The sequence below is a fragment of the Salmo trutta genome, chromosome 37 (assembly GCF_901001165.1).
Source record: "Salmo trutta chromosome 37, fSalTru1.1, whole genome shotgun sequence".
NCBI lineage: Eukaryota > Metazoa > Chordata > Actinopteri > Salmoniformes > Salmonidae > Salmo > Salmo trutta.
Genome location: NC_042993.1, coordinates 34127159 through 34154710, shown reverse-complemented (window position 1 = coordinate 34154710; position 27552 = coordinate 34127159). Strand labels below are relative to the sequence as shown.

The window sequence follows — 27552 nt, the reverse complement described above, 5'->3', positions numbered from 1 at the left end:
GTCCAGCTGCTCCCAGTGCTGGAGTCTGGCTCGCTGCCAGCCAAAACAAAGCCCTAATCCCATCCGCCGGTAAAGTCAGACGCTTCACTGTCTAATCCTGTCGCTTATTAACCCAGTTGTGTGAACTGCTCACGCTGCACTGCCCCTAGCATTTCTCCACTGGGCCGGAAAAAGCCACCACCGCCACCGCTGGAGGAAAAGGGGGGTGAGCTGCTCTGCTGATGGGCCCTAGACTAGAATGCACCCATTTATCAGACTTCCACCTAAAATACTCTACAATAACAAAGGTAACCTACCATACCATGCTAACCAGAGATTTGCAACAAACAAAAAAAACCTTGCCGTGCTCTATGAATATTTAAACGGAACATTTCTATCTCTGATCATCTGCACCTGTGTTCAATTATCCCTAAGTAATTGTCTCTGCCAGGTAGCGGGTGATCCTGTAATGGCAGTTTGGACTGATAATGGGGCTTCCTTGGTGTATGATTGGGACTGCTGCAGCTTTATTTGGGCAGGAGAGGAGCAGTGGAGTGAGAGAACAGGAACAGAGGATAGTGGTCTGGAATAAAGCCCTGTTGGATCAGGATATTCCTCTACTGAGGATCCTATTAGTCACAGGGTTTAATGAGTCTCCACTGATTTGGAATAAAAGAGAGAAATGGAGTAGATAGAGGAGAAGAATGGAGGAAATGGAGGATAAGGCTAGGGATGAGGAGGGTAAGGCCAGTAGCAGAGGGATGAAAAGAGAAAGAGTGAGAGGGAAAGGACAGAGAATGGAAGGAGGGATAATGTGGGGGGGGGAAGAGAAGGAGAGCCCACTTGTCTCTGAGTAATACCAGCTAATCACAGATTTACTAGCTGGAAGTAATGCGCACAAGAAATTCCCTGTCCTTGACACCCTTTGAATGCTGTGCATCGAATCAAAGCACTGGACACGTTCAGTTACATGGATTCCAGCTAGGGACCATGCCAATCCAGGCATTCCCTTCCAACAAGCACATTTCACACCACAAATATTTTCACATGGGGTACAAGCCTAAAGGAGGTCATTTCCCCTGCTCTTTCAAGCCTGGCATACATTATGGGAGATATACAGTGCCTTCGGAAACTATTCAGACCCCTTGACTTTTTCCACGTACAGTAAGTGCACAGTAAGTATTTAGACCCTTTACTCAGTACTTTGTTAAAGGAACTTTGGCAGCAATTACAGCCTCAAGTCTTGTTGGGTATGACGCTACAAGCTTAAGATTTGATTTTACACCTGTATTTGGGGAGTTTCTCTCATTCTTCTCTGCAGATCCTCTTAAGCGCTGTCAGGTTGAATGGTGAGCGTTGCTGCACAGCTATTTTCAGGTCTTTCCAGAGATTTTCGATCGGGTTCAAGTCCCGAAGCCACTCCTGCGTTGTCTTGGCTGTGTGCTTAGGGTCGTTGTCCTGTTGGAAGGTGAGGTCCTGAGCACTCTGGAGCAGGATTTCATCAAGCATCTCTCCTTCCTTTGCTCCGTCCATCTTTGCCTCGATCCTGACTAGCCTCCCAGTCCCAGCCTCTGAAAAACATCCCCACAGCATGATGCTGCCACCACCATGCTTCACCGTAGGGATGGTGCCAGGTTTCCTCCAGACGTGACGCTTGGCATTCAGGCCAAAGAGTTCAATCTTTGTTTCGTCAGACCAGAGAATCTTGTGTCTCATGGTCTGAGAGTCTTTAGGTGCCCTTTGGCAAACTCCAAGCGGGCTGTCATGTGCCTTTTACTGAGGAGTGCCTTCAGTCTGGTCACTCTACCCATAAAGGCCTGATTGGTGGAGTGCTGCAGAGGAACTCTAGAATGACCATCGGGTTCTTGGTCACCTCCCTGACCAAGGCCCTTCTCCCCCGATTGCTCAGTTTGGCCGGACGGCCAGCTCTAGGAAGAGTCTTGGTGGTTCCAAACTTCTTCCATTTAAGAATGATGGAGGCCACTGTGGTCTTGGGGGCCTTCAAGGCTGCAGAAATGTTTTGGTACCTTTTCCCAGATCTGTGCCTCGACACAATCCTGTCTCGGAGCTCTATGGACAATTCCTTCGACCTCATGGCTTGGTTTTTGCTCTGACATGCACTGTCAACTGTGGGACCTTATATAGACATGTATGCCTTTCCAAATCATGTCCAATGAATTGAATTTACCACAGGTGGACTCCAATCAAGTTGTAGAAACATATCAAAGATGATCAATGGAAACAGGATGTACCTGAGCTCAATTTCGTGTCTCATAGCAAAGGGTCTGAATACCTATGTAAATAAGGTATGTGTTTTTAATAAATGTCCAGAAATGTCTAAAAACCTGTTTACGCTTTGTCATTATGAGGGCATTGTGTATAGATTGCTGAGGATTTTGCTTTATTTTTTAGAATAAAGCTGTAACATAACAAAATGTGGAAAAAGTCAAGGGGTCTGAATTCTTTCCGAAGGCACTGTACTATACTGGAGGACAATGGAAGTTAGAAAAATACTACATTTTCATAAACCAACACCAATTCGGCGTTACATATTGAATTACAAATTGCCCCCTACTCCCTGGGCACTCCTGTGGATCTGAAAGGATTGATAAGCAATTGGGCAAAATTTCCTCCCAGACAATTAGCAACTGAAGCAATTATCATATAGGTTGTCTCAATGAAATGTCTCAATAATGTTCAGAGTATTCGATTTACCTGCTGGGGGACAAGGAGATCCCAGTTCCTCTAAAACCATTGACAACTGCATGCCATTTTCAAGGTAATTTTAAATAAATGTTAACTATTTAGTTGTAACATCATCACCTCTTGACGAGCATAGTCGGAACTCCACATTTCAGATTATTCCCTGCAAAACAATCAGTAAACATCAATTGTTCATGTTTTTTCAGATATGTGATGGTAGCCTCATAATATCTCTCAATAATGGCCACCATTAATTGGATATTTGAGTGATTTATAAAATAAATGTGAGCTTTACCTGACAAGTATGAGTGGTTTAGGTTAATTTCCCATATTTTGTGGGCTCTGCCTGTCAAGCAGCAGAGGGGTGCATTTGCTGATGTACTGTTAGCTGAAATTATAATGTTTAGTTTGCAAGCTACCGGTAGAAACTTTACACAGTTGGCTAAACATAGTGTTAAGTAGACATAGTGTACTTTTTTCTCCAACCAACGTAGGCCTACCTAGCGAAGTTAGCTAACATTATCCCCTTTTCAACATTGTTTTTAAGAGTGTTTAATCATGATTGCTGCTGACAGCCATGATAAGCTACATTGATTGATGGACCATGTTAAATTGGTTTGCTAGCTAATAACAAATCACTTCAATATGACTAGTTAACAAACTCACTTTCAGGGGATAAACTAGATGGCTATATCCAAATATTGTTTGATTTCCTTGCCATCTATAGTGGTGATGACAGCAGTCCGACAAAAAACTATAAATTTTTTAAAACAACATCAGCTTTAAAACCATATTTATCTGCTTCTTTTCTCGTTCATAACATACAATCAGTTGTTTGCATAATTTCCTGTTTTGTAACTTTTTTTTGCTTTTAAATAATATTATTAGGCTTTATTATTATTATCTTTATTATTTTTAAACTGGATTATTAGCATACATTGTAAGTTACATCACATTTACATTATATATCCTGTACATATATACAAAAATAAATCAAAGTCAATAACTTACCATTGTTCACCCACTCCTCGTTTCGTTGGTTCTTCTCCTTTTCAGTTCCGTTCTAATTTGTTTAAAAACTGTTTAGCTGGGAATCAAGACATTTTCAATTGTCATTTGGCACCGGGTTTTGCATTTGTGCATTCTCTATACATATGAGGCGAAAAACGTTTTTATAGATCTCTTTAAGAGTTCCATTGATTTTCCCAGATAGTATGGCATTTGGTTCGATTTGAATAGTGTTTCCAAAATCTTGCATTTGTTCCCAGATTTCCTTTGTTCTGCTACATTCTAATAATACGTGTTGAAGTGTTTTATAATCAGTGCATGATGGCATTGGGCATTTTTTTGTTTTAACATAACAGCTCTATTGGACAACTGCTCTCACCGGGAGCCTTCGCACTGAGATTAGCCACGCCGTGTTTCTTACAATTTCTGACAAGTGATTTTCCCATGCCAAACTCTTCCCAAAAGCCTAATCTCTGACAAAGCAAGCTAAATGACATGTTTTTTGCGTAGCTAGCTAGCTATATGCCAAATGGATAGGTTATCCTCACGTATCTGAATATAGTACATGATGTTAACTGATCATGAAAAGCATGAGTTAGTTGTCGTATAATTCTGATCAGAGCTAAATGTAAAATAATTGGAAATGTACAGCTCTGACTAAGCTCTTCAAGAGGTGATGATATTAAAACCAAAGTTATAACATTTATTTAAAAATCCCTTGAAAACGGCAGGTAGTTGTCAATGCTTTTAAACAAGCAGGGGGTCTCCCAGCAGCCAAATTGAACGCTCTAAACTGTATTGTGACATTTAATTGATAACGACCTATTGCTTACCTACCCATACTCTCAGATCGCCTAAGGGCTAGTGGTTGATCTAGAAATCAGCCACAGCCTTGTTCAAGCCCTGTACTCACCCCTCTGAAGTTGCTCATTGCCTGGAAGTAGACAAGGTAGCTCTTGCGGGGATCCAGCGGTGTGTTCCAGTAGCCATTGTAGGTGTGGTTGTCTCCCACTGTGAAGGGGCTGGCTTCAGGCAGGCTGCTGGGAGGCAGCTCGGCCGTGTAATAGTGGGGGGTCCCTCTGGCTTGGGCCTCCCCATGGGACATGGGCAGAGGGTAACAGTCCTGAACCCCCAGTTCCCTCTTCACCTTCCTGCCACTCTCCTCCTCTACCACAACCTGGTACGTACTGGTGGACACAGAGCACAATACAAGAGGTTGGTATAAATTATTGTAAGATGTTTCTCATTAAGTTTGATCATATAGGGGCATTGGCAAATAATATGTATGTGCTGTAAATGTGACATCGAATGTCTATAAATCTTATATATCAAATCAAATCTGTGTGTGTCTGTTGTGTTCTCACCTGACGGGTGCTCCCCTGCCCAGGGCGGGGCGAAGCAACACAGTGATCGTGCTCTCTGTTTCACTCAGAGGGGACGGCATGTCTCCATAGTCAAACATAGGAGCTGAGGAGACAGAGCACAGGAGTACAGACAAAGTTATATTATATTGCAATTAGACTGACCTTGTAATAAACAAGATAATATACATAAGCACACACACGCACTTATACACATGCTCTTACACACACTTTAACACACACATACTCTCAAACCACACACAGACACACACGCAGACATACACGCACGCACACAGACAGGCACATCCTTCATCAGTCCCCTTTAAAAGCAGCTGAGCTGTGTCTATCCACACATCCTATCTAATAAACATACAGCCTCTTTCCCTATTCTCTCATAAAAGGTATGCAGCCCCATTGACTCTTGTGAGTCCCTTTCCCACAGAAATGTCCCTCACAAATTTCTCTATGTTCTGGTTGTCTTGGATACCGAGTGCAATTAAAAGTAATGGAAATGCAGGACAAATAGTAGGAGCTTCTCATTTAAAGGGATTTGGCCGAAGCTGCGTTTCTCCCAGGAGATGCCTCCTTCTGCACGGCATGTCTTTAATAGTCAATTAGTGAAGGGGAGGAAAGGCAAACTATTACGGAGGAATCAACAATTATGGTATAAAAAAATAGGGTTTGGAAAATAGCAGCTAGCTGAATAAACTGCCTTCAATTAAAGTGAGGCGTTTAATAAGTGTGTGGTTATTTTATTCACACGTAATATAAAAGCTCTAGCGTGCTACGAAGAGTGTGAGGTGTTTGATGTCAGTAAGGTGTTGGTCGGTTGGGAGTAGGTTTTGAGGGGGTTTATTGGGGTAAGCTCAATGGAGATAAAGTAAGAATTAGCTTGAGGGTTGTGTACAGTTCATTGTGTGCTCTGTGGTATTTCAATCTGGAAGATTGTAGACTAGACGGCAGGCTCTGTAGCGGTCTTAGTAGGGGTGCACGTACATTATGTGGAGTTCGTTATAGGCGCTATAAGCTAGTTGTCAGTGTAGCAGTGAGAGACGCTCAGTACATGTGAATGTTCTGCTGTTCTGAGGGGGAGGATGATACATAAGGGCTTTTGGACTCTCTCTCTGGCCACGTACCAGCAGGTCCCTGTCTGACGTACAGCCACCAAGGAGTGATTAAGCAGTACATCTATAATTAAAGAACTCTCAGTACTCTCCTTTGCATGAAGACACACTCATACACCCACTGAGAGAAAGAGAGAGAAAGAGAGAGAGAGGGGAGAGAGAGCGAGAGAGCTGCATTGAGGTTTCCTCTGAGGTGTTTTTATTCCTGCCTTTTTACACAGGGAAACATGCATCATTAAAAGTGAATAGAACACCAGGGATGGATTTCCTTCTTCAGTAATAAGCTCAGAGTCTGTCTCTCTCTCGGCTGGGAGATGCTGCATGGTCCCATGAAGATAGCACTGCATCTATCCTTACACATAACAACCGTTGTTTCCCCTCTGCTCTTTGTGCTTTGTTGTGTTCGATGAAATGGTGTCACTCCTTTTGAGAGGATGGGAGTGGTAGTACAGCATCCACTCTTCTGGGAAAACCTTTGGAACATTTCTGCGGGGACTTCCATTCAGCCATGAACATCAATGAGGTCGGATACTGATGTTGGGTGATTAGGCCTGGCTGGCAGTCGGCGTTCCAATTCTTCCCAAAGGTGTTTGATGGGGTTGAGGTCAGGGCTCTATGCAGGCCAGTAAAGTTCTTCCACACCAATCTTGACAAACCATTTCTGTATGGACCTCACGTTGTGCCCGGGGGCATTGTCATGCTGAAACGGGAAAGGGCCTTCCCCAAACTGTTGCCACAAAGTTGGAAGCACAGAATCGTCTAGAATGTCATTCTACAGTATGCTGTAGAGTTAAAATTTCCCTTCACTGGAACTAAGGGGCCTAGACAGAACCATGAAAAACAGCCCCAGACCATTATTCCTCCTCCACCAAACTTTACAGTTGGTAATATGCATTCGGGCAGGTAGCGGTCTCCTGGCATCTGCCAAACCCTGATTCGTCCGTCGGAATGCCAGATGGTGTTTTTTGAAATGTGTTATGAATGTATTCTAATGTTTTTAATATTGTATAACTGCCTTAATTTTGCCAGACCCCAGGAAGAGTAGCTGCTATGGGGATCCATAATAAATACAAATACAAATGGTGAAGTGTGATTCATCACTCCAGAGTACGTGTTCCCACTGCTCCAGAGCCCAATGGCAGCATGCTTTACACCACTCCAGCCAATGCCTTGCATTGCGTATGGTGATCTTTGGCTTGTGTGCGGCTGCTCGGCCATGGAAACCCATTTCATGAAGCTCCTGACGAACAGTTCTTGTGCTGATGTTGCTTCCAGAGGTAGTTTTGAACTCAGTAGTTCAAAACTACCTCTGAGTGTTGCAACCAAGGACAGATGATTTTTACACGCTACACGCTTCTGCTCTTGGCGGTGCCGTTCTGTGAGCTTCTGTGGCCTACCACTTCGCGGTTGAGCCATTGTTGCTCCCAGACATTTCCACTTCACAATAACAGCACTTACAGTTGACAGGGGCAGTTCAAGCAGGGCAGAAACTTGACGAACTGATTCGTTGGAAAGTTGGCATCCTATGACGGTGCCACGTTGAAAGTCACTGAGCTCTTCAGTAAGGCCATTCCACTGCCAATGTTTGTCTATGGCTGTGTGCTCAATATTATATACCTGTCAGCAACGGATGTGGCTGAAATAGCCAAACCCACAAATGGATAAAGCCTACACATGGATTTTGTATTGTAGATACAGTGTATTCGGAAAGTATTCAGACCCCGTGACTTTTTCCACATTTTGTTACGTTACAGCCTTATTCTAAAATGGATTCAATTGTGTTTTTTTCCCTCATTAATCTGCACACAATACCCCATAATGAAAAAGCAAAAACAGGGTTTTAGCAATGTTTGCAAATGTATTACATTTACATAAATATTCAGACCCTTTACTCAGTACTTTGTTGAAGATCCTTTGGCAGTGATTACAGCCTCGAGGCTTCTTGAGTAGGATGCTACTCTAAGCTTGGCACACCTGTATTTGGGGAGTTTCTCCCATTCTTCTCTGCAGATCCTCTCAAGCTCTGTCAGGTTGGATGGGGAGAGTCGCTGCACAGCTACTTTCAGGTCTCTCCAGAAATGTTCGATCAGGTTCAAGTCCGGGCTCTTGCTGGGCCACTCAGACATTCAGAGACTTGTCCGGAAGCCACTCCTGCGTTGTCTTAGTTGCGTGCTGAGGGTCGTTGTTCTGTTGGAAGGTGAACCTTTGCCCCAGTCTGAGGTCCTGAGCACTCTGGAGCAGGTTTTCATCAAGGCTCTCCCTGTACATTGCTCCGTTCATCTTTCCCTCGATCCTGACTAGTCTCCCAGTCCATGCCGGTGAAAAACATCCCCACAGCATAAGCCTGCCATGACCATGCTTAATCTTAGGGATGGTGCCAGGTTTCCTCCAGACATGACGTTTGGCATTCAGGCCAAAGAGTTTCATCTTGGATTCATCAGACCATATACGGGTGTTTCCTGTTTTAGTTTCTATAGGCTGGGAGCAGTAAAATGGAGTCATGATCCCATTTGCCGAAGGCAGGGTGGGGGAGGGCTTTGTATGCATCACAGAAGTTAGAATAGCAATGATCCAGAATGCTAGCAGCCCGTGTCGCGCATTCGATATGCTGATAGAATTTAGGAAGTATCTTTCTCAGGTTAGCTTTGTTAAAATCCCCGGCTACAATAAATGCAGCCTCAGGATGTATGGTTTCCAGTTTACATAGAGTCCAGTGAAGTTCTTTCAGGGCCAACAAGGTATCTGCTTGGGGGGGGGGGTATACACGGCTGTGACTTTAATCAAAAAGAATTCTCTTGAAAAATAACGCGGTCGGCATTTGATTGTAATGCATTCTAGGTCAGGTGAACAAAAGGACTTGAGTTCCTGTATGTTGTTATGATTAAATACTCATGGTGTAATCATAAGGCATACACCCCTGCCCTTCTTCTTACCGTGATGCGTGAAGAAACCGGGTGGCTGTACTGACTCTGACAGCATATCCCGAGTGAGCCATGTTTCCGTGAAACAGAGAATGTTAAAATCTCTGATGTCACTCTGGAAGGCAACTCGTGCCCTAATTTCATCCACCTTGTTATCTAGAGATTGGACGTTGGCGAGTAATTTGCTCGGGAGAGGTTGATGGTGTGCTCGCCTTCTGAGTCTGACCAGTAGGCCGCTCCATTTGCCTCTCCTGCGGCGACCGCGTGGTTTTAGGTCGGCCTCTGGGATAAGATCCCATGTCCAGGGTGGAGGTCCAAACAAAGTATCCGCTTCAGGAAAGACGTATTCCTGGTCGTAATGTTGGTAAGTTGTCATCGCTTTTATATCCAATAGTTCTTCCCGGCTGTATGTAATAACACTTGAGGTTTACTGGGCTAACAATGGAAGAAATTATACATAAAATATTACATAGAAAAACAAATAACTGCATAGTTTCCTAAGGCCCTGAAGCGAGGCGACCATCTCTGTCGGCGCCATCTTGGGATCCGCACAGAAACTAAAATGGGAAATGCCCGTGCTCAGGTCTGTCCAACGCTGGTCTGACCAATCGGATTCCACGCTTCAGGATTGCTTCAATCACGTGGACTGGGATATGTTCCAGATAGCTTCAGACGACAACAGTGATGTATACGCTGACTCGGTTAGCGAGTTTAATAGCAAGTGCATCGGAGATGTCGTACCCACTGTGACTATTAAAACATTTCCTAACCAGAAACCGTGGATTGATGGCAGTATTCGCACAAAACTGAAAGTGCAAACCACCACTTTTAATCATGGCAAGGCGACTGGAAACGTGACCGAATACAAACAGTGCAGATATTCCCTCCGCAAGGCAATCAAACAAGCAAAGCGTCAGTATAGAGACAAAGTAGAGTCACAATTCAACGGCTCAAACACGAGACGTATGTGGCAGGGTCTACAGTCAATCACAGATTACAAACAAAAAAACAGCCCCGTCATGGACATTGACGTCTTTCAGGACAATACAGTGCCACTGACACGGCCCGCTACCAAAGCCTGTGGGCTCTCCTTCTCCATGGCCAACGTGAGTAAAACATTTACACGTATTAACCCATGCAAGGCTGCCGGCCCAGACGGCATCCCTAGCCGCGTCCTCAGAGCATGCGCAGACCAGCTGGCTGGTGTGTTTACAGACATATTCAATCAATCCCTATCCCAGTCTGTTGTCCCCACATTCTTCAAGATGTCCACCATTGTTACTGTTCCCAAGAAAGCTAAGGTAACTGAACTAAATGACTATCGCCCCGTTGCACTCACTTCTGTCATCGTGAAGTGCTTTGAGAGACTAGTCAATGAGCATATCCCTTCCACCCTACCTGATACCCTAGACCCACTCCAATTTGCTTACCTCCCCAATAGGTCCACTGACGATGCAATCGTCATCACACTGCACACTGCCCTATCCCATCTGGACAAGAGGAATACTTATGTAAGAATGCTGTTCATTGACTACTGCTTAGAATGTAATACCATAGTACCCTCTAAACTCGTCATTAAGCTTGAGACCCTGGATCTCGACCCCACCCTGTGCAACTGGGTCCTGGACATTCTGATGGGCCACCCCCAGCTGGTGAAGGTAGGAAACAACATCTCCACCCCGCTGAACACTGGGGCCCCACAAGAGTGCATTCTCAGCCCTCTCCTCTACTCCCTGTTCACCCATGACTATGTGGCCATGTACACTTCCAACTCAATCATCAAATTTGCAGATGACACTTCAGTGGTAGGCTTGATTACCAACAACGACGAGACGGCTTACAGGGAGGAGGTGAGGGCCCTCTGCGTGTGGTGTCAGGAAAATAACCTCTCTCTCAACGTCAACAAAACGAAGGAGATGATCGTGGACCTCAGGAAACAATAGAGGGAGCACCCCCCCATCCACATTGATGGGACAGTAGTGGAGAAGGTGGAAAGTTTTAAGTTCCTCACAAACTTTTACAGATGCTCAATCGAGAGCATCCTGTCGGGCTGTATCACCGCCTGGTAAGGCAACTGCACCGCCCTCAACCACAAGGCTCTCCAGTTGGTAGTGCGGTCTGCACAACGCATCACCGGGGGCAAACTACCTGCCCTCCAGGACACCTACAGCGCCTACAGCACTCACAGGAAGGCCAACAAGATCATAAAGGACAACAACCACCCGAGCCACTGCCTGTTCACTCAGCTATGATCCAGAAGGCGAGGTCAGTAAAGGTGCATCAAAGCTGGGACCGAGAGACTGAAAAACAGCTTCTATCTCAAGGCAATCAGACTGTTAAACAGACATCACTAACATAGAGAGGCTGCTGTCAACATACAGACTCAAATCTCTGGCCACTTCAATAAATGGACTTAATAAAGGTATCACTAGTCACCTTAAATAACGCCACTTTAATAATGTTTACATATCCTGCATTACTCATCTCATATGTATATACTGTACTCTATACCATCTACTGTATCTTGCCTATGCCGCACGGCCATCGCTCATCTATATATTTATATGTACATATTCTTTTTCATCCCTTACATTTGTGTGTATGAGGTAGTTGTTGTGAATTTGTTAGATTACTTGTTATATATTAATACATTCGGAACTAGAAGCACAAGCATTTCGCTACATTCACATTAACATCTGCTAACCATGTGTATGTGAGCAATACAATTTGATTTGATTTGACCAGAGAATCTTGTTTCTCATGGTCTGAGAGTCCTTTAGGTGCCTTTTGGCAAACTCCAAGCCTTTTACTGAGGAGTGCCTTCAGTCTGGCCACGCTACCATAAAGGCCTGATTGGTGGAGTGCTGAAGAGATGGTTGCCCTTCTGGAAGGTTCTCCCATCTCCACAGAGGAACTCTGGGGCTCTGTCAGAGTGACCATCGGGTTCTTGGTCACCTCCCTGACCAAGGCCCTTCTCCCCCGATTGCTCAGTTTGGCTAGGTGGCCAGCTCTAGGAAGAGTCTGGGTGGTTTCAAACTTCTTCCATTTTAGAATGATGGAGGCCACTGTCTTCTTGGGGACCTTCAATGCTGCAGAAATGTTTTGGTACCCTTCCCCAGATCTGTGCCTCAACACAATCCTGTCTCTGAGCTCTATGGACAATTCCTTCGACCTCATGGCTTGGTTTTTGCTCTGACATGCACTGTCAACTGTGGGACCATATAAAGACAGGTGTGTGCCTTTCCAAATCATGTCCAATCAATTGAATTTACCACAGGTGGATTCCAATGAAGTTGTAGAAACATCTCAAGGATGATCAGTGGAAGCAGGATGCATCTGAGCTCAATTTCATGTCTCATAGCATAAGATCTGCATACTGATGTAAGTAAGGTATGTCTGTTTTTTTTATTTTTAATGCGTTTGCAAACATTTCTAAAAACCTGTTTTCGCTTTGTCATCATGGGGTATTGTGTGTAGATTGATAAGGAAAAATGCATGTAATCCATTTTAGAATGAGGCTGTAACGTAACAAAATGTGGAAAATGGAAAGGGTCTGGATACTTTCCGAATGCACTGTAACTGCCTTAATGTTGCTTGACCCCAGGAAGAGTAGCTGCTGCCTAGTGTGAACACACACACCTGCAGGTGTGCACACACATACCAACACTCACCTGAAATGTTGGTGGTGATCTCAGTTAGGGCGGTCTGGCCGAAGCCCTTGGTTGTGCGGGCGCGGACAGAAATCAGATATGTGGTGCCAGGGTGAAGGTTAGAGAACATGTGATAGGTCTCGTTCCTCAGTTTCGACACTGTTCTCCTAGGTCCTGGCACGTTGATGCCCGGGTCAGACGACTCAATGCTCTGATAGCTGATCTGTGGACAGATTAAAAAAAGACACCAGAATGATTCATACATAATTATTTCTCAGAGCATGAGTTATTTACATGTGGAGCAACTATCCTTTAACTTTTGTTCAATTGACTTTCTCTGAGGATTCACATCTGACTTTGAAAATTGTACTGCTGCTCTAAGTCAATGTACTGATTGGTAATTTTTTTTTGCAAATCAAAATCTAATCAAATTGTATTCATCACTTGCTTCGTCAACAACAGGTGTGTACAATGCAGAGAGTAAGAAAATACAGAAATAATAGAAAAGTAAAACATTTAATAATAAAAGTAATAATAGATACACAATGAGTAACAATAACTTGGCTATATACAAGGGGTACCAGTACCAAGTCGATGTGCAGGGGTACAAGGTAATTGAGGTAGACATGTACATATAACTAGAAATAAAGTGACAGAAATAGTAGCAGCAGCATATGTGATGCAGTCCAGTGTAATGCTGTTATTTTGTCATGAAATTGGAATCATTTTCAAAACGCTATTGTTTTGTGTGTTTACAGAGATCACAACCTGCAGGTTGCACAATAACAAGATGCTAATGATTTTGTTTGGCTTTCTAATCCATTCGTAGTGGGCAAGCCTGAAGGACATTCATGCTAATGTGGAAATGTGTTCTGTGTGAAATATTGCTGCTGTTGGAAGCAACTTTTTTTCCCACCCAGTCAAACTGTCTTATGGGATTCCACCCATGTGGCGCCAGAGAGTAATGTAAAAACTGGGAATGTTAAATAACACAGACACGCCTTGCTTCCCACTGACTTGAACCAAACTATTGACTATGCAGATTATTTTAAAAGCACTATAATAACCCATGCAGTCGTGGTAGCTGTGAAGACAGCCAATGACTGTACCAGGTACACACAGAGACCTATGTGTTCCTCATAAAAAAGCCAATACAAAAGCCGATAATAGCCTTCAAAAAGAGCAAAGAGGACCAAGAAGGGGCTTGTGAGGCTGGAGTCGTGGCGGTCGATGGGCTCAGGGAGACAGGTCAAAGCTTTAATGGAAGAGAAATTAAGAGGATTTCTTCTGTGGCTCCGTCTAAAGCTCTCTTTGTCAGCTCAGAGAGATCAGGACGCTACGGGGAGAAAATCCATCCCTGCCTCCACTTTATATGTCAAACCACAAATCCCATTTAATAATATCCTCCTTGAGATGACATTGAAAGAGAGAGGGCTGGGTGAAGGCTTGAGGCTGGTATAGGTAATACTGTACTGAGCACCTACTATAGGTGAAGACAAAAGGGTGAAAGTGAGACTAACGTTACAAATTGTCTGTTTTCATCGGAGACCTACTCCAAAATTAGCATGAATAAATTAGTGCTAATAAATGAGGGTGAAAAATGTGATGATGCATGGCAGTGCTATATGCTGATAAATATTTTTCTTAACTACTCTTGGTGACAAGGTGCCAGACTATTTGCTAGCTCTAGATGTACTATTAAATGTGTGGAGAGAAACAGAGAACGCTCTGGGGATGGAATATGAGCTTGTAAAAATTTTTACTGTACAGTACTGTAGCTTCTGCCTGTATTCTTAACGTCAAACCATTACCTCAAATAACAACCCCCTGTAAAATATAGCTTTTGTTCTGTCCTTGTTTGAAAGGTTCTGTGACATTTCTCTCCTAGAACTTACCTATACCAATCAATGCCTGTGACACTCCTCTTGCTCACCTAAACCACACCAAAAAATGCCTACAAACTCTAATAGGATACGAGGGCCAGGAGGGTGAACCTGAGAACTTTGGGAGGAGATGTTTAGAGGAAGATGATTGGAGGGCATCAAGCAGAGTGAGAAGCATCCTTACCTCGTATTGGGTGATGAGACCATTGGGTTCCACTGGCTCCTCCCACTTGAGGAAAATCATGTCCTCCAGGGGGGTGAAGGTCAGCGATTCAGGGGCGATGCCACCGGGAACTATGGGAAATAAGCAACAGGTCAGGAAATTGAAGTGGTAATATCATGGCAAGCATCTCATAATGTCAATATCATATTCAGTGGTCAATGTCACTGAGTCTCTCTTACAATGTTAGCTTTAGAACTGAGAATTCTGCACCATGTAGGACATAAAGGACTATATGTTGTGTTAACCATAGTGTATATAGTCAGGGCCAGTCAGAGAGTGTACAAGCAAAGAGAATAGGACGGATATAAAACCACTGAAGTAGAGTAATCACTATAGTAAATAACAAGTACTTACAGTCAATTCAGACTGATCAGGTTCATACTATCATCATGATGGTGAGGTTAATATTACGTGATACAGAGACCCCTAAAGACATTACTTTTAGCACTGAGTCTGACAGTGACATGATATAATTACTTAACAATAGTGGACAAGGTATTTCTATTGTACCATGAGTCTTATGCCTTCAAAATACCTCAGGGAAATAGTGGTGATTAAATGCATCCTCAGCTGATGGCCAGTGATCCTTCGTATAAATGCTGAATGCTGTTAAAACTTTGCCTGGCCTGGACACCAGGGGGAAGCCTGGCTTTGACACATCCCTATAAAAACAATGCTAACTGTTTTTATAGTATCCTCTGTGCTCTGTGGTTTTCTATTCCAGACCACAATCCCCATTAGTCTGGGTGTGTAGAGTGCAGGGTGGAGGGTGGAGGGGTAGTTGGGGGAGAGGGATCAACCCTGGGGCTAAAGCAACAACCATTCAGCGCTGTGAGGAAACAGCTGAGTCTGGTGTTATTTCGGTAGTGACAGAGTTTGGAAAGAGAGTTCGTGATTAAAAGCTTTTGAAGAGCGTGTTTATAATTGACAGGTATCTCTTTTTTTCTCCTTCTCTCTCCCTTGCTTTTTGTCTCATTCTCGTTCGCTCTCTCACACACTTTTGTTTTTCTCCCTTTAGTGTGAGAACAGTGTGTTTGTTTAGTTTCTTTTTAATGGAAAAATGTATTTGTCCTTCAGCCAGGCATCTGCAATGCACAGAGGCGGCTGTTGGCTGCCTTGGCACAAAAGGAATATATTGGGAGATATGGGGGAAAATCTGTTCTCTCTGGCTTACTGGTGGGCCTCAGATATGATTATTAATATTTAATTTTCATTTGGGAAAGGAGACGGATCCTTCGGTATGCTGATGCAGCCTCTTTGAGATGGTCGTAATGCTTTTATTCAAGTCTACTGAGACACAACCGTATGGGAAAGGAGACGGACCATGATAGTTATGAATCCCTTCAACCAAACTGTAGCTACTTGTAACGTCTGCTTCCAACTCACACCCTCAAACACGTAGATCCCCTGAACACAGCTCACTTTCCAGCCCACTTTCGAGCTCACACTCTCAAACACCTAGATCCCCTGAACGCAGCTCACTCTCCAGATCCCTAATCACCTGAATTCTAATCACCTGTTCACACACCTGTATGTCATTATCATACACTATTTAGTTCAGTTCTATGCACCCCATCACTGTGAGGTATTGTTTGTTTTGTGACACACGTCTTTCAGAGCTCTGGCTTTCCTGTGATCTACTCCTCCCGTGTATGATAGTTTTGGCCTGCCTCACTAACGACGCCTATTCCCTGCCTGTACTTTAGCCTATCGTATTTCCTGTTATCTACCTATTGCCTGATCTCCCGGACTACGTCACTAGCCTTTTCCCTGCCTGTACTGTTGCCCTTTTGGACTCCCTGTGTATGACCTTCTGCCTGCCCCTGGACCCAGCTACCTGCCTCCTCCTGTGGTCCTTTGCAATAAACACCTGCTGCATCCTGCGCTTGAAACCAGCTCTCTGTCTCCCCTCGTGTTCTTTACACTACTGATGTTGACTGACCCAGTGTTATCAATCCCAACTGTATAGATAGCTAGATTTTCATCCCACTTGAACAGCACTAATTTTGTTTATTTGTTAATACCCTCCGGAGACAAGTTTTGGATGACTCCCTAGGTACTTTGAGTTATTTTGGTCTCACAGAAGTTTCACCACTACCTAAACAGACAGACACCAACGTGATCCATGAACAGTCTGTCACTAAAACAGTGTTTCTTACAGATCTCTGGGAAGCAGGGATTGAGAAGGTAGACAGCCATGTGAGGAGGTTGGATGGCAGCCAACAGACCTTGCCCGGCTATCAGGTACATCTAAAAGCACTGATATAATGTACCAGCAGTGTTCAGCAAACTCCACACATTTTTGTGAATAGTAACCAACAACCTGAACTGTGGCCTGACAAGACTGGAGTATTGCACCACTGAAAAATACTATTTTCACATTAAGGCACTCTAACACAAGATGGTTCCTCTCATTCTACTTTCTATGAATATGTGCCCTGTATGTATCAGTTCCTTTTTATGTCTCAAACATTATCCCATGTTATTACGATTTCTATGAATATGTACCCTGTATTAGCTCCTAAGCACAGTATATGTCTCCAACATTCTCCCATGTTATTCTGGTTTCTATGAATATGTACCCTGTATGAGCTCCTCCTTACAGTATACGTCTCCAACATTCTCTCATCACTTACTGTCCTCTTCAGTCTGGAAGGTAACCTCCCGACCCTCCTTCTTGCCCTCAGGGTTGGCGAGCGCCAGACGGACCCGGATGGAGTGGTAGGCCGGCAGGTCGCGCAGGGTGAAGCGTGAGGCATTGTGCTCCACCGCCAGGCACTCGCGCACAGTAGTGTTGTGCCCGCCGCCGCCCCCTGCGGTGGCATAGCGGTAGCACAGGGACACAGAGTAGGTGTGGCAGCGGGTCAAGTTGTAGGCCAGCATCTCCCACTGCAGGGTCAGCTGCCTGGACTGGATCTCTGAGGCTGTGAGACCTCGCAAGGCCCGTGTTGGTTCTAACAGAGAGCGAAGGTGGGAGGAAGGGAGGGAGGGAAAGGAAGAGAGAGTGAAGGCAATGTTATCAACTAGGTCCAGGTCTTCTTTTGAAAATCACATTTTTATCTCAAGAGACTAGAATGGTTAAATAAAGCTGAAATAAAAACTGTTTAAACACAGTGTAAATTACGAAATCTTTACGTTTTAAGAAATCCTTTAGTAGCCCCGATGTTCCCATGTGTGACAAGTTCTGACAACGTTCTCTCGGTCACGCCGATGTGTTGGAAGCTGTTCATCCAAGCTAGGTGGCGCTACCATGTCCCATCATAGAGGTCAACAGTTTTCCTGCCAGAGGGAATCTGTGGGCGCGGCACACCCACGTCCCCCGCCAGCCATGCACGGACTAGTGCCAATTACGCTAATTAATGGGACAGGCTGCGGGTCTCTGTCACACCACCGCCAGTCCCCGCCTACGTGTCAACTAGCAAATTGAGTGTCCACTATAGTTCTATGCCCAGAGGCCAAATTCAGAACCATAAATAAGAGCGCTGTCCAAGGACATTCAATTCCGCCAGTATATTTTTATTGCTGGGTCATTTTGACAGGCTGCTTGTTTTCAGCAGTCACCCAGTTACTTCTGGTCACTGCTGGGTTTGGGGTCAACCCTGTTTCCTTTGACTCAAGCAGAGAGAACTACAGCCTTGTCTTTCTATTCCTCCCTCGGCATAGAGAGATACAGAGATACTGAGAAGCCTCTGTGTCTTCAGGCACAAGCCAGTCAGTGTTGCAGTAAGAGATACAGGCTACAGGGGTAAGCCAAGGACAATCTCAGGCAACACATTACCAATGGAGGCATTTGTCACAGCCCATTATTAACACAATCGATGCCTTTTTGTCAAACAATATTCCACATAATGTATTGTATTGCTTTGTTCTTTTAATAGGGATTCGTGACTAATGGCAGAGGAGAGTGAGAGTGACAGAGGAGATATGGAGCGGAGGGCTCAGCAGTGAGAAGAGTAAGGTTATATCAGCCAACGTCTTCATTCCTGCACTGACTATAACACTCAAAGGGATTCTTCTCTCACTGCAGCTATTTGTGCTGAGGACTAAAACAATGGAGCTAATGCATCGATGAGCGAGGGAAAGCTTAAAGGAACAAAGGGAGTAATCAAAGGGGGTGGATTTGAAAGGTGCTCTCTGAATATGCAAGGAAACATACGAACACAAACAGGCACATGCACACACACCCACACACCCTAACGCACCACTCAAAAGGCTCTCTCTTCCTAGTGGATATTTATCTCTTCATCCCTTTCTATTCATTATATCTCTCCCTGAAGTTTATCCATTTATCCCTTTCTATTCATTATCTTTCTCACTGAAGCAGAATTTCATGACACTGGCAATCTATATTTAAGCCCCTTCACAGTCACCTGTTTACTTTCCTAATTTGTTTTCTGGCATCTCGGTCTAGAAGGAAACATGACCACTGCTTTGTTCTGAACATAATTTTGTGACAGCAGATAAATATAAAGACGCGGCAGGAAATGTTAGAATAATTGTTCAATTTGATTGAGGATTGTCTTTATGGCGTAATTGATAGTCTGCACAGTCTCAAAGCTAAATAAAGAGAGGCTTTAAACTGATGAGCTGATGACAAAACCACCGAAGAGGCCACAGTGTGCCTATTGTGGATTTTCATCAAATTTGACTTTTGTGCCAACACCTTTCCCCTTGCCCAGTCTATTTGTCTGCATGCCACGTTCGAATGTGTGCGGCACACACTCCCTGTCAGCCTTCGGAGAGGGGTTGCAGCATCCCCAACATGGCCCAGAGCCCAGAGTGGCATGCTTGTTCCTCACGGTATAGAAGTGAGAGGAAAGGAAGGGGAGAGCTTCTGGTTTATTACCCCCACTAATACTGATTCATGGGATTACCTGTGGACAGGGTTGTCCTTGGCCTGGGTTGGTGCTGAGCTGTGGAGGGAGTCTGTGGAGACTTAACCACAGGGGAGATGGGAGATGGAGGAATGAAGCAGGAATGCAGTCACTGACAGAGAGGCCTGCCATGATGGACGAGGAAGACGAGCCATGAAAGGGATGAGCACACTGTAATGTTCCTAATTTTAGTCGTGCACCGGTATGAAGCCCCTCGCTCGGCAGAGAGGTTTGGTGGCAGGGGGCTCTCCAGAAGGCTCAGTGACCCAGAAGCAGGTGGAAGCCTATTAAAGAGGTTTGGAAATAACTTGTCTCCTCTGTGATTTACTTGAGGGGCTTTGAGCTACGATAATGCAGCCCTGCTGATAATCACAGTGATGGCTCATCAAGCACACCTGGCTGGCCATCAGAGGCGGGCGGAGACCATGTTCACATTCACGGCCATTAGTTTTACAGCACTCACAGGAGGACGCCCGGGCTCCACTATATAGGTCAGAGCAAGCCAGGAAGAGAGACGTTGTTCCCACGGAACAGCAGAACATACCCAGTCCATGGCAACACTGTTTTTTGGAGAATAAATTAACTTTAGTCAGAAGAACACCAAGAGGGTCCAAGCCTCCTGTCTGTTCACTCTGGTAATTAGCACACTCCCAGAGATCCCCACTGTGACAAGACCATATATTTCCTCATGCTTAGACCTAAGCAGCCCAACAAAGGTGAGGAGGATCATAATGCAATGATGAAGTGTGGGGTCAGTGTGGGTTCTGGACCAGATGGTCTGGGGGATGGGTCAGTGGAACTCAAGGGTGTCCAGGTGGTGATTAGAGACTCCTGGAGGGTGAACTGGGTGATGGAGAGGAGTGTGTGAAGGTGTGTGAATCAGGATCAGGCCACCAACAGAACAAACAAGTAGACACAACAACCTAACCCTTATGTTGTGAAAACAACAGCTGGGGAAATTACAGGGCAAAAAGTCAGGCTTTGATATCTGAGACAGTTATTTGGAGTCACCATTGGTATGAAAATTATCTGGAGGAAAAAAGCATGACAGACAGGATAAAATGGTGCCACTAAAATAAATTTACATTAGAACAGTGTGTGCATCCTCTCTCACTTCACAACTATAAAATTCCCTCTCCTCTTTCCTTGTCTATCTCTTTAAAAATATTATAATATTTTCCTTGTGTATCCTTTCTCTACTTCCTCTCCTTTTATTTTTTTCTGTGTTTTTGAGTGAGAGCTGGCTCTGGGCTCTCTCTATTTTACTGATGAATGGGTGGTGTCTGCGGCTATTGGGAAAAGGGAGTGTGCTTCATGTGTCATCAGACAGGACATGGAGGCTGTGGTTGGTGGAACAGGGAAGGGGGGTGAGAGATGGTTTGTGGTGGGAAGAGATCGCTGGGCATATTAAAGACTGATGACTGTAGAAGACATGGGACAAATGCCCACAGGAAATAGGCATGGATTTTGTGTTTGAGTGTGTGCATGTGTGTATGTGCGTGTGTGTGTGTGTGTATGTGTGTGTTAGTTGTTTTTTTCCGGCAAAAAAAAAATATAAAAAATAATAACATTTCACAGAAGGGTTTCAGTCTGGAATACAATTTGGCCACATTATCACCACAGTCGATGGTCTGCTATTCCACTTTTCTAATTCAATAATATAAGGAAGCAATTACTCTGAGATTAAATAAAGTCTGAGCATCTAGCTGTTGGGCAACTGTACTTTGAATAGTCTGAGGAAATATCCTCTCTAAAATGACCAAAAATATGAGCATTTTTGAGGTTTCGTAGATAAAATCCACAGACGAAGCAAACTGCTTCTAGAATGATACACTTCCTTCTATTTATCAAGACTAGAAACATATCAGTCAGACCAAGAAAACTAGAATGATCTTAAAATAAAAATTCCAAATCATTAAAAAAATTATGGTAAGACTTTACCAAGGATTTGCAGGTGGTTAATAACATGTATTACCAAAATACTCTGTGTTACCAAACACTGACAACTATGAGAATGTCACATACTGTACAAGAATATCTAGACCTTGTCACACTGCCCAGACCCTCACCTGCACACTTAGTCCTGCTGATGAGGGGTGGTCCGGGTGGTCCGGTGCCGCCCTCTCCGGGCCGGGTCAGCAACACACTTATGTGATACTCCGTGTCTGGGTCCAGGTGCCACAGCTTGTAGGTGACCATGTTGACCCCATGGACCTCGGACCAAGGTGATTGGCTGGCCCGATACTCAATCTCCTTCCTGATGATAGGGCCATCTCCCAAGATGGAGTTGGTGTTGAGCTGGATGATCAGATATGTGGAGCCCGCTCGCAGCAACTGTGGGGGCGCAATAGGGGAGGGGGGAACTGTGGGAAGAAGACAGGGTAGGAGGCTGTGAGGTTATTTAAATGTTATTTTCACTTCTATACACTGTAGCTGTATTTATGTGACATTTGAAGACTATCTTGGTCAGAAGCGGTTGAACTGCACTCCACTGTCCTTAAAAGTACTACGTACTATTGCAAATCAGTCTTATTACAACATGCTTATCAGCTTTTTCATACTTTTACTCCATCTACAACCTTCAGGTTTGTTTGAACCCCCCACTTTTTTTGCAGATCAAGGGTTCAAATAGCAGATTGGACACACCTATTAATAGCGCATTAACGAGCCATACATGAACATAGCAGGTTACCGCGAGTGAAAAATACAGCTGTACATATGGTCTGAGGAATGTGTATGATCTCAGAATACAAGCTCTCTTAATTGAGTGATGTGTGCCTCCCCTGGCACCATAATTAATGCAAGAGCTTCAGAGGAAGTCACCATGATGAAAGAAGAGACCCAACATAATTTCGAGGGCAAGTTGCCAAAGCAGGATTAATTTCAGAGGCCACCGTCCGAATGTCACTTACAGCAGACTCTTGGAGCCACTGAGCAATTACACACAAAGGTGACTGTGTGAGGGGAAGAAGGGAATGCAGAAAAATGAGGACTAAGAGCGACAGAAAGATCAGAGTTAGATCTGTGGCTGTGACTAATTCCTGATTCCTGCAGAGGTGCCGGTGTCTATTATGACTGTCCTCTCAGAGGGCTCTCGTCTCTATTCCTGCCTCATCCCATGGACACTTCCACGGAGCACGTACACACTGCAGGCAATTATGCAAGCCTCACAAGCCTCTGGAAGCACAGGGAGACAGGCACAGGGAGACACTCTATATTGATGTAAATTCACCTCATCTCACATCAACAATACTCCCTTACTGTACTTTCCCAAGGATTCTATAACTGGCATTATTCATTACTGTTGCATTTCTGTTTTTAGCACCATTTTGTGTTTAGGAACACAAACCCAGCTGACTGTATCAGCTGGAGGTTTGTTAATGTAGCTTTTTATTTACTTATGTATTTGCTCAATTTGCTCAAAAATCTTAGCCAAAAACACCTCAGAGTTGACACACCACAAAATGTGTCCTACATTGCAGGGACTGAACACTGTCCTCCATGGGCCTCTTTGCATTTGACATGATTACTTTGTGCATGCAATCTATGGGCCAAATGGGGAGCACTTGTGGGATCTGAAATTAGTTGATCAAGCTAATTAAAAGGCTGATTACCCTCTCATTAGCGGGGGCAGTGAGGGAGGGGTGTTTATAAAAGCCTTGTTAAGGGGCACGCACTGCAGTCCCTGTGAAATACAACACAGAGTATGAGTTATGGCCCTGTTGCAGAACGGCTATGCATCAGTTCTCAGGAGTCAGGACAGAACACACCATGCCAAAAATAACCCACATATTCCGAATTTAAAAAAGCTTCGGCAACAACCATGTCACTACTATAATGCTACTAACAATTCTAGAGCTGAGAATTATTTGTACAGTTTTCTATAGAGTTGAGCACATTACTTGGAGATTGTATGGCCCTCTGTCTGTGAATTGATTGAGGCCGTTGCTTACTGGCCGACACCGTGTGAGCTCAGTGCTGGTCTGGCTAGGGGCTGCGTTGTCATCCACCAAACGGTCCGTATCACTAAACTCAACGTAATCCGTGTTGCCACATCTATCAATTGATTAGATTGATGCTACTTCACAAACCCCCCTTTACTTATTCTCTCTCCCCCTCCTCTCTTTTTTCTTACTCTCTCTCTCTCTCCTATTTCCCTTCCTCTCTCACCTCTCCCTACTTTCAAGGCCTGTTTCAAGAAGTGATGATGCAAAAGATATAAAGCACTAGAGGAGACGAGTAGAATAGGACTTTTCCATGTCCTTATTTCCCTCTCCATCTCATTCCTCTGGTTTAGGGATTGGGGCCTGGCGTGGCACCAAACCCTCCTATTGAGCCGTGTCATCAAAGAGCTGTCAGAGCAGTGTCAGGCTCTAGGGTTAGAGTGAGTAATGGGACTGAGGTTGGGCCATCTGCAGAGCATGACATGAGGGGGCAGAGATATTGGATCAACATTGGAGTCCAATAGATCAGCTCTCCAAAACTGCTCTACTGATCAGCCTGGAACAGTATTATTATTACTTACCTTCATTTCAATAGGGATGTCATATTGAGACTAAAGTCACTTTTACAAATGAGCCTGCACAATACAAAAACAAGCACATACAGTACATCAGGCAAACATAAATATTGACAATATACACATGGTGGCAGGTAGCCTAGTGGTTAAAGTGTTGGGCCATTAACCGAAAGGTTGTTGGATCGAATCCCCGAGCTGACAAGGAACAATTATGTCGTTCTGCCTCTGAGCAAGGCAGCTAAAGACGGCGGCTAGAATCTTGACTAGAACCCAAAAAATTGATCATATTACTCCAGTGCTAGCCTCTCTATACTGGCTTCCTGTTAAGGCAAGGGCTGATTTCAAGGTTTTACTGCAAACCTACAAAGCATTACATGGGCTTGCTCCTACCCATCTTTCCGATTTGGTCCTGCCGTACATACCTACACGTATGCTACGGTGACAAGACGCAGGCCTCCTTACTGTCCCTAGAATTTCTAAGCAAACTGCTGGAGGCAGGGTTTTCTCCTATAGAGCTCCATTTTTATGGAATGGTCTGCCTACCCATGTGAGAGATGCAGACTCGGTCTCGACCTTTAAGTCTTTATTGAAGACTCATCTCTTCAGTAGGTCCTATGGTTGAGTGTAGTCTGGCCCAGGAGTGTGAAGGTGAACAGAAAGGCACTGGAGCAATGAACTGTCCTTGCTGTCTCTGCCTGGCCGGTTCCCCTCTCTCCCTCTAACCCTATTACAGGGGCTGAGTCACTGGCTTACTGTTGCTCTTCCATGCCGTCCCTAGGAGGAGTGCCGTGGCGGAGATCTTTGTGGGCTATAGTCGGCCTTGTCTCAGGATGGTAAGTTGGTGGTTGAAGATATCCCTCCAGTGGTGTGGGGGCTGTGCTTTGGCAAAGTGGGTGGGGTTATGTCCTGCCTGTTAGGCCCTGTCCGGAGGTATCGTCGGATGGGGCCAGCATCTCCCGACCCCTCCTGTCTCAGCCTCCAGTATTTATGCTGCATTAGTTTATGTGTCGGGGGGCTAGAGTCAGTCTGATATATCTGGAGTATTTCTCCTGTCTTATCCGGTGTCCTGTGTGAATTTAAGTATGCTCTCTCTAATTCTCTTTCTCTTTTTCTCTCTTTCTTTCTTTCTCTCTCTCGGAGGACCTGAGCCCTAGGACCATGCCTCAGGACTACCTAGCCTGATGACTACTTGATGTCCCCAGTCCACCTGGCTGTGCTGCTGCTCCAGTTTCAACTGTTCTGCCTGCGGCTATGGAACCCTGACCTGTTCACCGGATGTGCTACCTGTCCCAGACCTGCTGTTTTCAACTCTCTAAAGACAGCAGGAGCGGTAGAGATACTCTGAATTATCATCTATGAAAAGCCAACTGACATTTACTCCTGAGGTGCTGACCTGTTGCACCCTCGACACTCACTGTGATTATTATTATTTGACCCTGCTGGTCATCTATGAACATTTGAACACCGTGGCCATGTTCTGTTATAATCTCCACCCGGTACAGCCAGAAGAGGACTGGCCACCCCTCATAGCCTGGTTCCTCTCTGGGTTTCTTCCTAGGTTCTGGCCTTTCTAGGGAGTTTTTCCTAGTTACTGTGCTTCTACACCTGCATTGCTTGCTGTTTAGGCTGGGTTTCTTGTATTCGAAGGATGTGCTATGCTTACGATAGCGCATGCATCATAGTCTATATCAGTGGTTCCAAAACTTTGTATAGTCCCGTACCCCTTCAAACATTCAACCTCCAGCTGCATACCCCCTCTAGCACCAGGGTCAGTGCACTCTCAAATGTTGTTTTTTTGCCATCCCTGTAAGCCTGCCACATACACACTATATGATACATTTATTAAACATAAGAATGAGTGTGAGTTTTTTGTCACAAACCAGCTCGTGGGAAGTGACAAAGAGCTCTTATAGGACCAGGGCAAAAATAATAATAGAATAATAATCAATAATTTAGCTTTTTTTTAACTATGTTACATATAAAACCTTATTTGTTCATTAAAAATTGTGAATAACTCACCACAGGTTAATGAGAAGGGTGTGCTTGAAAGAAAGCACACAACTCTGCAATGTTGGGTTGTATTGGAGAGAGTTTCAGTCTTAAATCATTTTCCACACACAGTCTGTGCCTGTATTTAATTTTCATGCTAGTGAGGGCCGAGAATCCACTCTCACATAGATGCATGGTTGCAAAGGGCATCAGTGTCTTAACAGCGCGATTTGCCAAGGCAGGATACTCTGTGCACAGCCCAATCCAGAAATCTGGCAGTGGCTTCTGATTAAATTCAATCTTCACAGAACTGACAGTTGCAATTTCAATGAGGCTCTCTTGTTCAGATATCGGTAAGTGGACTGGAGGCAGGGCATAACGAATCCAGTTGTTTGTGTCATCTGTTCCGGGAAAGTACCTGCGTAATAGCGCACCCAAATCACTCGCTATATCACATTTGCCATTGTCCGTAAGCTTGAGTTCATTTGCACACAAAAAAATCATACAATGATGGAAATACCTGTGTGTTGTCCTTGTTAATGCAGAGACAGAGAAGAGCTCCAACTTATTTATCATAGCCTCAATTATGTCGCGCACATTGAATATAGTTGCAGAGAGTCCCTGTAATCCTAGATTCAGATAATTCAGGCGAGAAAAAACATCACCCAGATGGGTCAGTCGTGTGAGAAACTCGTCATCATGCAACTGGTCAGACAAATTATGGTCAGTAAAGAAAACTTTAAGCTCGTCTCTTCAAAAAAATGTGTCAATACTTTGCCCCTTGATAACCAGCCTACTTCTGTATGTGTAAAAGCGTTACATGGTTGCTGCCCATATCATTGTATAGTGCAGAAAATAAATAAACATTACACACAGCTATTGTCAATGTACTCTCCTAACATAATCTAACTTTATGCTTTCGCCGTAAAGCCTTTTTGAAATCGGACAACGTGGTTAGATTAAGGAGATGTTTATCTTTCAAAGGGTGTAAGATAGTTGTATGTTTGAAAAATTAGAATTTTGACATTTAATTGGTTTCAAATTTGCCGCTCTTGATATTTCACCTGTTGTTGATAGGGTGCACCACGGGTGGCACGCTTGCGTCCCACATAGCCCCAAGAGGTTAAAGGCCTTACTCACATCGGCTGTGGAGAGCCACAGTCGTCTGGAACAGCTGATGCTCTCATGCATGTTTCAGTGTTACTTGCCTCGAAGCGAGCAAAGAAGTTATTTAGCTCGTCTGGTAGGCTCGTGTCACTGGGCAGCACTAGGCTGTGCTTCTCTTTGTAGTCTGTAATAGTTTGCAAGCCCTGCCACA

The 27552-nt window shown here is 44.4% G+C and overlaps 1 protein-coding gene across 8 annotated transcripts in view; it reads right to left on the bottom strand.

The window, feature by feature from the left end:
- The window catches only part of ptprub (protein tyrosine phosphatase receptor type Ub), a 358144-nt gene that overhangs the window by 125224 nt on the left and 205368 nt on the right, over nt 1-27552 (bottom strand). For all 8 annotated transcript variants that reach the window (XM_029738216.1, XM_029738219.1, XM_029738220.1 and 5 more), the window contains exons 7-12: nt 21796-22089; nt 17489-17806; nt 14814-14923; nt 12768-12969; nt 5055-5157; nt 4604-4877 (exon numbers count right to left, since the gene is read on the bottom strand). In XM_029738216.1, coding sequence (XP_029594076.1) covers nt 4604-4877; nt 5055-5157; nt 12768-12969; nt 14814-14923; nt 17489-17806; nt 21796-22089 — 1301 coding nt within the window. The remainder of the gene's footprint in view (nt 1-4603; nt 4878-5054; nt 5158-12767; nt 12970-14813; nt 14924-17488; nt 17807-21795; nt 22090-27552) is intronic.